This window comes from Schistocerca nitens, chromosome 8 (genome assembly GCF_023898315.1).
Source record: "Schistocerca nitens isolate TAMUIC-IGC-003100 chromosome 8, iqSchNite1.1, whole genome shotgun sequence".
Lineage (NCBI taxonomy): Eukaryota > Metazoa > Arthropoda > Insecta > Orthoptera > Acrididae > Schistocerca > Schistocerca nitens.
The window spans coordinates 595,089,318-595,105,159 of NC_064621.1; the positions used below are offsets into that span (position 1 = coordinate 595,089,318).

Consider the following 15,842-nt stretch of genomic DNA (forward strand, 5'->3'; position numbering starts at 1 on the left):
ATGTCGTTAAAATTCTTTTAAACAGTAAGAGTGGGCTCGTGTCAAAACTTTAAATATTGGATTCGCCGCGTTTTGAGCTCTAGTCACTTATTAGAAAATGGGATATGGGAATTATGTCAACTATAGGTGCCAAAATTGTCGACTTTAGGAGTAGGTCCATTTTAGGGTACCAATTTTAGGTGCACTTCAAAGGTTCAGTTCCTACTATTTTTACGAAAGTTCAAACTAACAGTTTTTAAAAAAATGATATTTTAGATGAAAGTCACACTTTGAAGTTTCAGAAAATAATTTTGGAGCCTACATTTATTTAATAGTATTAGAAGGTAGAAAAAATTTCTCTTCATGTGTCGACTATAGGTGCTCTTACCTTATTATAATCTCACTTGTATATACAAAAAGGCGCGTATGTGCAGGTGGCTTAAAGTTTTCCCGTTTCAGGGCCTGTATCCAAAGCTGCCTTCGGTATTCATCCCTAGTGAACCTATGCGTAGGAACGAGAAACAGTTATACTTGCTTCTGTAACCGAATTATCACAGATACTTTCCAAAATGTAATATGAGTCTGACTTTACAGGCATCACTTTCAACACTTTAATTTACGTGATACTCTATTTCAAGTGTAAAAAAATATAAAAGTCACTTCAGCAGATTTCAATAAACGCATCTGCACTATCACAGAAACACACGTGAAATGTAATGCCATTTCCCCCGACAAAACGATTACAGCCATAATCGCAACACGAAACAACCATGTTTTGCCAACATTCACGTGACTTTAGCCCAGAGATGATGGAGCCACGAAAATGACGTCAGGGCCAGTCTATTATATTTATGGTCGAAGTATTTGACACACTGCTAAATACGTTCTTCAATTTTCTGTTAGTTGTAACTGTCTCTGTATTGACACACGAGTTTTCCATCACACCAGCTTTATGAAACGTTTACTACGAACAAGTTCACCTCTGTGTTCCCTGTACCATATCTTTTCGAACTCCTACTGCTTGTACGCTTTGAGGGCGGAAAGAATTATTTGAATCTTCCATTATTACGCAGTTTCAAACTGAGCTGACTGAGATTTTACAATCCTTTTACATTTCATTTCACAGAGGTCCTGACTTCGCAAGTCCACTCACTTTCAATTTGTCATCTTTATTTCACAATTGGCAGCAAGTTCCTTTCCATCGCTCTCTTCAAGTAAGATTATTTCTGTCTTGGATTATGTTTTATTGTTTAAACTTAAGATTTATTTATTTCTTCACTGGTAATTGTAAATGTTCATTTTTTCCTTCTTCTTTTATGATGCGCTCACCTCGCATCAGAGGTCTGAATCTGTTTGAGGTTTTCAGTTCATGGATTAGAAGTGATTCAAGTGACTACTATTCTTTTGTCTAACAAAACTGTTGAAAGTTTGTTGCTAATTAACTAACTAACTTAAAAACGATTCAAGACCTGAGCAGTCATCTCTTGGGTCTTACGAACGAAAGCAGAATAGAGAGCATTTCCACATACCTTTGACAATTACTGTCACGCCGGTACACAAGTACTACGTTCCTACAGACAAGCTGAGTTGCGCGTGCAAGTTTTCAATGACTCTGGATAAAGGACTTCGGACACATACCACAAGGCATTAAATGTTTTGGCACAGTAGAAAATTCGTTAAACTTCGAAAGAGGTGTTAATCTTCACAACATAGCTTTTTTCTCACGTTATTGAGTGCTATCTAACAAAATTTTGAAAGTGTCCGCTAGTTGACTTGCCGCAACAAACTCGCAGGAAACGCTTGCTTTTTTTCTGTTGTGGGTGGTAGCACTGTCTCTGTTTGCATTTTCAATATGTTTACGCGCGAAAGTAGTGAAGTAGTAATGTTTAGATTCGTAGTTTGACAGTAAAAACATGCGTGTAATCTGTTGTGTACATAATTCCCACTCTTAAAGTCTAAGTAATGAAGGCATGCGTCGAAGTCTTGCACCTAGTCAAGCAGCTAAGAGACAGCCTCTCAGCGCAGTTCCCGAGACACTTCAAAACCAGAAGAAAATAAGGTTAGATAAATCGAAAGATGAAACGTTTAGTAGCAAACTAGCACTTAAAAAGACATGTATACCGCAAGAAATCACCCCCGTGACCGTGTCTGCACATGAATCTCTAATCCGTAAGCTACTTTCAAAACCTTTTAAAATACCAATCCCGAATTACCAGGGTTCTAGTCTGTCTCGCGCACTTGGAGTCGGTCGACCAAAATGCCGTAGACCACTGCACGATCCTTTGGAGCCGAATGCTTTAGTTCTCTACGCACCCCCGGAACTTTCGGCTCACGAAAAGCTGAAAACTGATGCAGATAAACAGCCTGTCCATGTTGTTGTGGATCCTCTTCTCTCAGCTATATTAAGACCTCATCAAAGGGAAGGAGTAAAATTCATGTATGAATGTGTTACTGGTAAGCGTATAGATAATGCATACGGTTGCATTATGGCAGACGAAATGGGACTTGGTAAAACCTTACAGTGTATTACACTTATGTGGACTCTTCTGCGACAGGGACCTGATTGTAAACCAACTATTGATAAAGCTATCGTTGTAGCGCCAAGCAGCCTGGTAAAAAATTGGTATAATGAAATAAATAAATGGTTGGGTGGCCGTGTTAATGCACTCGCTATTGACAGTGGAGGCAAAGAACAGATAGATAGAGACCTTAATTCATTTATGCAAACATATTCAAAAAGACCTGTGAATCCCATATTAATCATATCATATGAAACATTCCGTCTGCATGCTAAAGTGTTGCATCAGAGTGAAGTGGGACTTGTACTTTGCGATGAAGGACACAGATTGAAGAACTGTGAGAATCAAACTTACCAGGCTCTCATGGGTCTGAGAGCCAAACGAAGAGTATTGCTGTCTGGAACACCTATACAAAATGATCTTCTCGAGTACTTCAGCTTGGTTCATTTTGTGAATGAAGGAATTTTGGGGACAGCGCAAGAGTTTCGGCGTAAGTTTGAAAATCCAATCCTGCGAGGCCAAGATGCAGATGCAACACCGGAGGAGCGCCAGAAAGGACAGGAACGTTTAGATGAATTAGTTGCAATTGTGAACCGGTGTCTTATCCGGAGAACATCAGCTCTGCTGTCGAAATATTTGCCTGTCAAGATTGAACAGGTAGTGTGTGTCCGTTTAACTGAACTGCAGCATAAGATCTACAGTGATTTTATTAACAGTGATGCAGTAAAGCGCACTGTTGGAGCTGAATCTTCAAACAAGGTAATAGCTGTAAGCATTTATAATGTTTAACTTATGGTACACCATTTGTAATGTATTTTTTTCACTTTGTTTATTATAATGTAAATAAGCCAATAGACCTGTTATGTAAACAAGCCAGTAGACCCGTACTGTACCAACGGTCTTGCCGCAGTGGTAACACCGGTTCCCGTCAGATCACCGCTGTCGGGCTGGGCTAGCACTTAGATGGGTGACCACCCGGTCTGCCGAGCACTGTTGGCAAGTGGGGTACACTCAGCCCTTGTGAGGCAAACTGAGGAGCTGCTTGATTGAGAAGTAGCGGCTCCGGTCTCGGAAACTGACATACGACCGGGAGAGCGGTGTGCTGACCGCATGCCCCTCCATATTTGCATCCAATGATGCTTATGGACTGAGGATGACACGGCGGCCGGTCCACACCGTTGGGCCTTCATGGCCTGTTTGGGAGGAGTTTTTTTCTAGACCTGTACTGTAAATATATGTCGGCCTGTAACAAAAAGTCATTCATCTTCGTAGTATTTTTTGAAAAATTTGTTTGGTGTTTCTTTGGCATTTACATAAATCAAAATGTATTTAATGAATTTGTCCAAGCTTTCTTTGGATGTTATAAAGATCAAAATATTTGTAATGGTTTTGTTGAACACTGCTTCAACATGTTAAAAATTCTTTAAAGACTATCTGTGTCCGTGATTGTAATGCAACAGAAAGGTTAAAGTTATCTATAAAAACTATGATAGGCACGAAAAGCAGCAGAAAACTATGTCTGCAGACTCGATGAACAGCAAGTGACATTCCACTTTCAAGTACTATGAGATATACTATGTTCTTAAACATTAAAATGACCACCACTCCAGACACACATGAACATTCATAAAAAGTGCTCATTGTTTCAAAGGAAGTAGGCTATATGGGATGGATGTATGCAAAATGCTCCGTATATTGTTATGTATAAATATTTATTTGGTAATCAGTCTGATTTAACTATTTCAGTTAATTTCTTTCTAAGTGCACATTCTTAAGTAAACATGCAAACATTAACAGCACACTGTTGCCCAGGAAATCTTGTTTGAGGAGGTTAAAGGATTGTGGCATCAGGGTGCACTACAGTTCTGACAGTGACTTACGTCTGAACAGAATGTATGTCTATTGGAGTCAGACCTCATAATTCACATTCCGTTGACAAAAATCATAGAAGCCAGTTGTGATCACATTTTGATGCAATACAGCCTTTCATATTTTTCATACGGTTCTGTTCTATTGATACTGGAAATCTTTCTGTGAAATTTTCTGTGGAACATTTGTGCAACACAGAAGCCAAATGAAGTCGTATTACTAGTTGTTACCATGTATTGCATACAGTGAAATGTATTAAATTATCTATTTATCAAACATATGTTAGTTCCCTATAATACTAAATCTATGCCAAGCTTCTCCATGCAGTAAACACTGCATTACCCTATTATAGTGAGTATTACTTACGTTGTCTGTGATACTCAAACTGGAGTCAGACCACAAAGCAAAGATTCCAACAGATAGAGTGTCCTAGAACAACCTTCTTGTCCTTTGTCACTGCTATTGGTAACTGCGTAAGTGACCTCTGTTACTACAAACAATACAGGATTGATTCAGGGACAATACAGGTATTGGTTTGATAGTAACAAGATATATAGATAGAAAAATATATTTTAGCTTTAGCAGATGTCAACAACCCATCTAGCTTCTAGCACACTGCACATTCAAGCTAGTATAGTGGAACTTCATCGCAAATGGGTAATCCCCCAGGGTTCTCGCACATCTTTTGTGAGTACTTGCATGGCAAGCATGGGGCTCCAAGACATTGCAGTACTTCATCCTTTCCTGTGCTGCAGTATTGCTCTCCAGCTATATCTTTTCTCAGTCTTTGTCAGTAAGACAGATTCCCTGTTGAAAACCTAGCTTATTCATAGGTCAGAGAGTATCTTTTTCCACTTTCTTTTTTTCACAACACGCTCTTCAGTTAATTCATGTTAGCTCCCCTAGGCTGGTTTGACCTCCACTTTTTCGAATTTGCATTTCGTGCAGGCTGTGTGGGGAAGGTCACCCAATACCCAGACTGGTTGCCAGTACATGTGGAGGGATCACTAGGTGCCTGCAGAGTGGTAGCCTCCTGGCTGACTATACAGGGAACACACTGTTGGTGCCAGAGCTGTAACCTCCCTGTTCATTCTGAGGAGTAGGTGCGTGACAGTTTGGGGGCACCAGGACTCCAAGCAGTAACCATTTAGTAAGGGGCTAGATAATATTGAAAATATATTAGGAGAAATCTTTTGACTCGGTGAACTGTGAAGTGGTTCTGCCTCATCATTACCCAGCTCCAGTTTCCCGGATGTGATTTAAAAGTGCTCACCATCTCCTCCTTTCTTCATAAATCTTCTGTTCCTGGTTCTCTTCCTACTGGAGTCTTCTCTCGTTGAAATCTGATTTCACTATATCCGTCCAGCATTTCCCGGGTTTTACAGATGGTTTTTTTCCTTTGATATTTATTTCAAAATATTTCTGGCTAGTCTTTTCTCATCCATTCTCATAACACACACATACCATTTCAGTCTTCATTTTTTCATTACACTGGTACTGGAAACTTTGATGCTGGTTACATTCCTGTTCACCCCATTTTTAGTGTTCCAAACCACAGTCAGTGAAAGTGGAACCCTTATAGGATAATTTTGTTGTCTGTAGCCTATGTCTGTCTATGTTACTGACTGTTAAAAATCCATTTTATTAGGAATGGTTAGACACATCAAGTCATGTGACAGTGTAAAAAAATTAAGCTTGTAAGTCAACACAGTCAACAGATATGGCCATTTGTATCACATATTTTGATACTCGCACTCTCACTCACCAAAACTTGTAGGATACATCCTGTTGTTCTAGAATCATGAAATTTAGTAAGAATTAAGATTTCACAGTACAACAAAAGTAAAAAATTTGAAAATGGTTAATTTTTAATTATATCACAGAGAAAAATTCTCATTTGTTGTCTGTCTGTCCGTTTGTCTGTTAAGATCCATTTTTCTCAAGCATGAATAGACTTATCAAGTTAAAATTTGTCACATACTAAAGTCTGGTCCCCTGCCTGTATATTAAATGTTAACATGTAAGTCAATGCAACCAAAACTTCTTCAGACCCAACTTCAGGTCTTAATAACTTTGGAACTATTCCACATAGTCCAGTGAAATTTTTACAACCCAGTAACATCCCTTTAGAGAACACACTCCATGAATCAAAACACCAACAACATATTTCTGAGGGGAAAATAAAAAATTCCAAAGTGTTATTAAAAAAATGTAATATGTTAAAAGGTACATATTGTAGGTGCCCTCTATGCCAAATATAATTCACTCAAAAAGGGTATAATTTTTTTTGTGGTAGGCTTAATGTGGCCTAAACACACACAGAACTCATCATGTCCATATAAATCACAAAAACTGAGTTACCTGCACACTTCAAAATTGAAATTAAAACATCTTCGGATGTCTTGGACTCCCTGGGACCGATATCTTGCGATATCAGTGCTGATAATGGGCAAAAATCATAGAGATTCTTGATTCCCATATTGGATGAACAGTCTACATACATAATTAAGTCTGTATGGAACCATCCGTGTGCGAGTCCTACTCCCATCTGGCCAATTTTTTTACCTTGTCCTTTCTAGTAATTTGGTTCATAGTTCTTATGAATCTCATTTCTGTCACTTGGATTCTGCTGTAGTAGATTATATGTCCCTAAACTGTAAGCAAGAAGTGGCACAAATATGTATGGTGCATGGTTGTTTTTTCTTTTTTCTGGTATTTTGCATGGCCCTGGAAGGTTTGAGACTTGACTGTAAATGTTGGATGCTTTCTGTTTTCTCTGAATATTTCCAGGTTGATACTGTTGTTTTATGAAGTTGTGCTTTTGAGGTGTTTGATTTTGTCCCTTCCAAATATTAAATTCAAGCTTTGCCCTTTCCACCAGCTTTTTCTGCACCTCAGCTTCTTTTTATCCACCCAGCAAAGTAGGACATTGGATTCATTGATCATTTCAGTAGATTTTATAAGCTTGTCCATCACTATTATGAAAAAGAGTGGCAATAGGCCACCTCCTTAACAGACACTTCTCTTTATCTCGGACAGATTTTGATCCTCCAGTGCCTATCTGGACATAGCTGTAGCAATTTTAGTATAATGTTCTTACTTTTCCAATTAAATATTTGAGCATTTCAAGGTCTTCCCGGCTATCTCAGCTGAGCATCGTATAGGATCTAATTTTTCACTGGAACTTAACACTGCAGATGGATGAGGAATTATACAAAAACTTGGAGAAGTGAGGGGTCTAACTTCATACATTGTGTGTGTTGTGTGATACACGCCGGAAACAAAGTGGACACTGGAACTTTCATTCTTGATTTTGAGGGTGATTTGGTACTTCAGGGAGGATGTAATGGAAACTGTAAACATTTATTTAAAAAAAAGAAACATTACACCCATATTTAGTAATGTACAAATCTAAAATTTTGCATGTGTAAAGCAAAAGAGCTGTGTTTTAATGGAAAAATAAAATATGCAGGATTAATATTTTGCCAGAAATTTCAATTTTTAATTTCTTTTAGTGCCGTAATCTAATCATAATTCTAATCATGCAGTTAATCTGAAAATTTTATTGTAGTGTCCTGAGAAGGTTACAAGACCACTGAACTACAGTTATTAATTTATGGTGCAAATTGTATCATTAATAAAGTTTTTATTTTGCACATCCATTTTTTTTCCTACATATAATCATCTAAAAATCAGAATGTAATTGCAGGATCTCGTATTTTATAGTTTCAGGGAGACAGCAACAAGTTGCGAACAGTTCCTGAAAATTTCATAGCATTAGCGCATATACTTTTTGAGAAAAGGCTTCTCATAATGTAAAACATATAAAATGAGGTTCAAAGATTTTCTTCATACTTGTACATGTAATAAGCTTACCTCAATTTTAAAATCCTTCATACTAATATTCCTCATCCACCGGGTTTCTCTTCTCTCCTCTTTGAATCTTCCTGGCCTGTATTTGCAGGTAAGACACTGATCTATTAGCTTTCTTGACCCTGCTCTTGTCGATGGTGTAAAATGCTTTTGTTGGAAACACACCAGGATCCAGACCAACTCTCTTCAGTACATTAATTATGCCATTCTTTCCATTATTGTAACGTAAAACTGCATCACAGACACCTATTTTGAGTACTTCAAGTCCCCAGAATGTCCTTTTTGAGCATCTAATCAAAATTAAATTATTGAGGCTTTCATTTTGCATTTTGTGTCTTTCCGTGAAGACACTTTCTCAATAAATCAGGGTTTGCAAGAAACCTGAATGTGAGCTTAATTACATTCAAAACAGGTTCTGGTAATGAGTGTTTATGTGAATATGTCTCATTTCTGTTGTTGAACTTACACCAATCGTCTTTCGGACACAGATTGCTTCTTGGTGTTTGTGGAAAAAAAATTGCCCACACCACATGCCTCATTGCCTCTAAATTGTGTGTGTTTTTCTGATAGCTCTCTCATAAAATAACTGAAGAGAACCACTCTCTCATAAAATAACTGAAGAGAATCAGTTTCTTTCAGAGTAAGCCTGCCTTATCCTCCTAGTGGTTTTCCATCCTCAAGTACTCCACCTTTCTTTTCTTTCTCTACCTATAACACACAGGGTGTTTGGAAATTCCCGTTAAAAACTTCTAGAACTTGTAGAGCAGAGTGCATACATAACTTTTTGAATAGGAACCCAGGAATGGGAACATACCATTTCTGTTCTAAGATGGTTTCAGTTCAGATGTTTAACTGATCCTCTTCCGCCTGAGGAATTGACTTAGGTTTGGCGAAGTACAATTATTAGGTAACAATTCGAAAGAAAACATAAAGAAACATCCATTTATCACTTAAGCACATTTGTTTGTATCAACACACAAACATTACAGGTTTACATCGTTCCAAAACAATGAAGAATTCCAAAACAATAAAACAATAAAGAATCCAGCATACTGTACATACAGATTCTAATGTTTGAGTGTTAATACAAACAAATGTACCTAAAAAATAAATAGGTGTTTTGTTAAGTTTCCTTTCGAATTGTTACCTAATTATTTACTGCTTTCCTCAAGCAGACACGGATGAGTTAAACATATGAATTGCATCCATTGTAGAATGGAAATGGTACTTTTCTGGACATGGGTTCTTATTCAAAATACCATGTTCGCACCCCCCCTTGACTAGGGCTAGAAGTTTGTAATGGGATTTCCTGAACACCTTTGTATTTTTGATATTGGTCTGCTGTAGAAGTGCTTATGTGCTAGCATGAGTGTTATGTTGAAAAGTGGGTTACACAACATTGTTATTGGATGAGCTCTAACAGGCCTCAGTATTCCACCCCCATGCCAGACATTGTTCCACTCTCCTAAACATAGTGACTTGATTTTCAACCATTCAAATAATGTTCATGTTCAGGCATTGGGCCTCTAAAGTGTTTTGTCTAGCTTCACCATGTAGCAGTAATTTAACTGTGTACCTTCACTGAAATACGTTACAAGAAATAAATGTAACCTGAGTGTAGTTCATTATTCATCTGTAGTTTAGTTATTGTTACCAGTTTAATCCTCTGTTGTGCTACAAATATAAAAATGGGTAGATTCTGCCCAGTCTCTTAACACTGACTGCTCAGTCCAACCCAGCTAAGAGAAAGTTGACACTAAACAGACTGTTTCGATTGTAATCATTACCCGTTCCTGGGCTGTTTGCATGTGTGCATGTTACTCATACCTGTTAAAAGTTCCCAATATTGAACTACTTATTACGTTAAAAGTTCCTGCACTCTTCGAAAAACTATAGGATCCATAAAAAGGACTGTATGCATATACAGTTTTCTGCTCTTCTATACAGTGCTGCTGAGAGAGTTATTTAAGATTTGACCAACAGGTTACAGTATTACTGTTCCTCTAAGCATTCTGTATTGGACTGAAATACGTCCCAACTCCTGTGCTTGTTAGAATGTGATTCTTTACTTGTTTGCTTTATCGAACGGGTAAAATGTATCCTTTCCAAAATCTTGTTAAACCTTAATAATGGTTCTTGGTTCCATTTTATTATAAACAGCTGTTTTGTCCTGCATGAAAGAAATTGGGCCTACTTAAAGTTATGGCTGGTTCTTCTCATGACACCTAATTTTCTTGACTGTCTTCATAATTTGTTTCTTAAGTCTTCTGCAAAAGTATAACTGTAAGCTTTTTGTTGCTTGCCAGTTAAAATAACAGTAATTTTTCACATCTTTTACCACATAATGGAAGTGTTCACCTTAGTGCTGAGTCATTAATGAGAATGTGTGTTAGTGAAATTAAGCTTTTAAATGCATCAGTGGCTGTAAATACACAGTTATAATCTTTATTTGTAGCTTACCTTTCTTATTTCTGATGCTCACACAGTTTCCCATGCAGCCTCAGTTTTAATTTCAGCATTCTTAATTTTCTTGTCCAGTGCAACGCGTGCATTGTACTTCTGTTCTAGATACAGTTGAATCCAATATTGAAATGTTATATGTTTTCTATTTCAGGCAAGTTTTCATGCCAATTGCTGTGAGAGTCCCACTGACCTCCTCCTTATGCCATTGCTCTATCAGTGTTTTGGTGCTGATTACAAACACAACTAATACAATATTTTAGTGAAATTTATTAGTGTTTAATGTCTATATGTATGAACCATTTGCATTCATTTATGTTAATTAGACAGCGCCACAGATTGAAAAGAGAAATACGAGAAAACTTCTGATTCTCCTACAAATTCATAGCTACCTAGATAGTCGACTTTTATGCTTACTATGTACTCTGTTCAAAGCTTATAAAAGTAAGGTTAAATGTGCAGTATTGGAAGGAGAAGAGGGGTTGGGACGTCTGTCATTTAAATCTGTAAACATTTAAATGTGACCAGTTTGTGACTTTGAAACAACAACAAACACCAGGGTTCCACTGTTTAAAACATAGTTACAGTTCATTACATTTCAGTGAAAAATCCAGTGGAGAGTTTGTGTAGGCGAGGATAGATCACTACTCACGAAATAGGAATGGCACTGAACTGTGCATAGGTTCTGAGAAAGGACAATGAACTGGAAGAGGGGGGGGGGGGGTGTTAGTATAGTGTTAACACTGAAGAAAATCCAGCAGTTTATCATTGTTTCTATGTCTCATTTCTATCAGATGAATTGTTTTCTCTCCTCATATACATAGTTATATTTGATCTGATCATTTTGCGTAATTATTGCAGATGGTCATTTTCTTAATTTTAATGAGTTTTTGATTATGATTGTGTAAGATTTCTTGAATCTATGTGTGTTGTTCAATTATCATATATTAACTGTCACCTGTAAAACTATGCGTATTTTGGGCATTCTTTCTGTTACAAAGGTGAGTCTGTCAGCACTATCTTCGATAACATCATTGAAGAAGTTATGCAATCATCCTGACTTGGTGCTTGACAAAATACAGTCTCAAAGTGAAGGTTTTGAAAAAGCACTTGAGCATATGCCAGCAAAGTATGACGGACGGACTGTAATGCCAGAGTTGTCTGGCAAGCTGATGCTTCTGGATTGTCTTTTAGCTGTTGTGAAGACAACAACTAATGACAAAGTGGTTCTGGTATCCAACTACACACAGACATTAGATGTGTTCGAGAAGCTATGCCGGCTCCGCAATTATCCGTATGTTCGTCTTGATGGGACCATGACAATCAAGAAACGAGCAAAGGTGAGTAAACAGATTTTATTTATGTTCTTATACATATACTTCCATATACAGGGTGTCCCACCACCAATATCTCTGGAACCACAGTAGATATTGACAAACGGCTTATGGCAGAGGCTCATGAAAGTAATTACTCCGAGACATTCTAAACCACATGTAAATATTTCTTTCAACACTTTTTTTTTGGGCACCCCATATTATCCCATACACAATCAATAACATGTGTAATCAAAATAATAATGGCACTGGTTGCATTGCAATACCTCAATTACATCGCGAGAAATTGGAATGTGAAGTTGACGCATGAAATGAATGAAATGCACTCCTATTGCGCTTCCTACGATGCAAGCGTGACCCACATGTTGCTAGTAATTGCGATGTGGTTAACGCACATATTCTTACTTTCATGTTATCACGAGGGTCGAAACTAATAATAGGGATTCCTGCCACAAACATTGATATGTACATAATGGTGTCCCTTGTGCATGTTGTATTTATCTATGTACAGACTATCAGTTCTAGACATTTGACATGGTATGGAAATGGTTGATATGATATCACTGTATGGAGAATGTCACCAAAATGGCACATGTGCCAGCCCAGTGCTACCCTAATAGACATAATCTGACGCACCCGCGCCCTACCTTCATGAATACTGTTGAAGGTCTTCGCATCACAGGGCAGTTGTCTCCACAAACCCGGATCCAGACCAGAGGTGTAACAAATGAAGCAGCAGAGGTGGCTGTTCTGTTGGTCGCTGCAATAAACCCTCATGCAAGTATTTGTGAAATGGAGATACGGATGGGAATGGTTCGAACAAGTATGATGCGTATTGTGTGCAGGCATAGATACCACTCGTATCACATGGCGCTACATTAAGGTCTCCATGGCAACGGCGTTCACAGTCGTCTGGAATATTGTCAATGAGTTCTGCAGCAAGGCCATGACTTTATGCGTAGGGTACTGTTTAACGTTGAGGCCACATTTACAAACAATGGTAACATCAACTTACACAATATGCACTAATGGTGGCCAGAAAACCCACACTGGATTCACCAGGTTGAACATCATTGTCAGTGGAGTGTCATCACATCATTGGCCTATATTTCATTGATGGCACTCTTTAACAGAAGACAGTATGAGCTGTTCCCCAGATGTACCTTATCTGGACTGATGAAAGACCTACCCCTTCATTTGCATCAAACAGTGTTGTATCAACACCGTGAGTCCCCTGCGTATAATACCTTGATGGCACGACAGGTGCTAAACCAACAGTTCCCTCATGGATGGATTGGACAAAGCAGTCCCATTCAGGTAGTTCCAACACAGTTGCCAGACCTCACCCTCATGGACTTTTTCTCTGGGAACATGTGAAAGATGTAGTGTATCAGCAGGTCCCAACAACAATGGTCAACATGAAAGCCTGCATTTCTGCTGCATGCACTGCAATGACACTACAAATACTGACAGCTGTAAGTGGATCCATGATGGAGAGTGCACTGCGATTTTACCAAGCAAATGGTGATCTCTTCGAGCATACGTTGTAGCGTTTAGGCTACGAGACGTGATTGCACACCAGCGTACATTTTGTGTGTTACAGAGGAGATGTATGTTTGTTTTGTTGGTACTACTGTACATTTATGTATGCGTTGCCCCAGCTGCAATGGTCCAGTTGTGTCACAGTCATTAAAGAGTTCAGTGTCATGTCCTGTACGTGGCATGTACCATTTTGTCATTGATGTACAACTACGTACAAGTAGCATGTATCCCTCTATGGGACCCTTTGATAGCCATTGACTTTTTTTACACTGGCCAGTGGTTATCGGTATTTCGTTACTGTTATGCCCTTTGTAATACTGTCAAAAAGTTCGGTAAAGCACATACAACTAAACCGTGTTGTCGTTTCCGTTGTGGGTGAATGGACACCCGTACGTTTTCTAGGCCACATACTAACAGTGCACATAGCAATAGGTAAGTGTAGCATTTGTTGCATCATAGTATGTTGATCACATCATGATTATGAGCCACGTGCTAGTCACACTTGCATCACGGGAAGTGCAGTGGCGGTGCATTTCATTCATTTCACGTGTCAGCTTCGCGTTCCAATTTCTCGGGATGTAATTCACATATTGCAATGCAACCAGTGCTATTACTATCATGATTTCTCATGTTACTGACTGCATATGGAATAATGTAGGAAGTGAAAAACAGACGTTTGCGGTGAAACCAATATTTGCACATGGTTTAGAATGTCTCAAATGTCTCATGGTATTTTACTTTCATGAGCCACTACTGTACATTCATACCATTATAGCCGATTGTCAATATCTATTGTGGTTCCAGAGATACTGGCAGTGAAAAGTTTAGGTGGGACACCATGTACATCACAATAGATAAAATACCCATTAATATTTGATAGTGTTGCCAGAAACATAACATTAAATTCTAGTATTTTGCAACAAACCCAATTACTATTAGTAGTTACTAAGGAGGGCCAGGAAGAAAGAGATGGTGGTTAAATTGGGACTTATTCATACATCTATTCTGTAGATCCTTCAGGGATGAGACAAGCTAGACATTAACAAAATACAAGCAAATCATTGAAACTTAACCTGGACATGGTATTAGCAATAAACTACCACTGCGCAATACTATTCATACATTTGTCATCCAAACATAACCTAGTAAATTAGAAGAAACCTACTTTAAAAAGCTACTCCATCCTTAGGTATATTGAATCAGGGTCTGCAGCTCGTGGTCGTGCGGTAGCGTTCTCGCTTCCCATCCCCGGGTTCCCGGGTTCGATTCCCAGCGGGGTCAGGGATTTTCTCTGCCTTGTGATGACTGGGTGTTGTGTGCTGTTCTTAGGTTAGTTAGGTTAAGTAGTTCTAAGTTCTAGGGGACTGATGACCATAGATGTTAAGTCCCATAGTGCTCAGAGCCATTTGAACCATTTATTAAATCAGGATTTTGGCTTTATACACATTTTTAATACCATGCTTTCTCTTTACGCCTGTCATTGTAATTTCATTTGGATTTTTATATTGGAAACAATCGTATGTTAGCATGTGTTTGTTGTTGATTAAAAAGTACATCAGCTGCACTAAAATGGTTATTTGAAGTACATATTTTTTCTTAATTACTGAGGAAAAATAACTGAAGCCTGTGTATGCTTTGTGTAGCTGTATTGTTTCCTTTCCATTACCGATGTAATGGAGTATTTATGATTTGTGCCTTAGTTTGTTTCACTATATATAGTGTTTCAGATGGTTTTGCCATTGCTTGTCATATCTCTTAAATTCATGTGCATAATGCTTACTTTGAGATTTTCACTAACACAATTTAACACTTCATACTACTTTCTCCTTTTTATATTGAATAATAGTTAAATTACATTATGATGAAGATTTGATAAAGTACATTTCGATCCTCAAATTGAATATGCATACTAAAGAAGGGGATATATTGAGTTATGTTGAACGCTTTAAGTGAGAAGATAAAAATAAAAAAAAATATATTACTCTAGCCCCAAGAAAGTGGTTCAGAGGGGAAATAGAGGTTTCAATGGAGACATTGTATGACTCAGAAATAGGAAATACAGTACTATTGTGAAGAGTGGGACACACAGAATGCAGCAAACCACATGCAAGAATAAAAGCAGTTGAACATTAGGGAATGATAGTAAAGGAAATAGATTAAACATACAGGATTAAAAGATGTAATTATTTCCAAGGTAATAAGACTTGAGGGTTAAAATACACAAAATGTTGTTTTTCCTCAATGTAGTGTTACATCCTCTGTGCTC

At 38.0% G+C, this 15,842-nt stretch overlaps 1 protein-coding gene across 1 annotated transcript in view; it reads left to right on the top strand.

Annotated features, from left to right (window-relative positions):
- The first annotated feature begins 1,816 nt into the window (after nt 1-1,816).
- The window catches only part of LOC126198442 (DNA repair and recombination protein RAD54-like), a 61,095-nt gene continuing 47,069 nt past the window's right edge, over nt 1,817-15,842 (top strand). The window contains exons 1-2 of the mRNA XM_049934765.1: nt 1,817-3,257; nt 11,702-12,040. Coding sequence (XP_049790722.1) covers nt 1,950-3,257; nt 11,702-12,040 — 1,647 coding nt within the window. The 5' untranslated portion in view covers nt 1,817-1,949. The remainder of the gene's footprint in view (nt 3,258-11,701; nt 12,041-15,842) is intronic.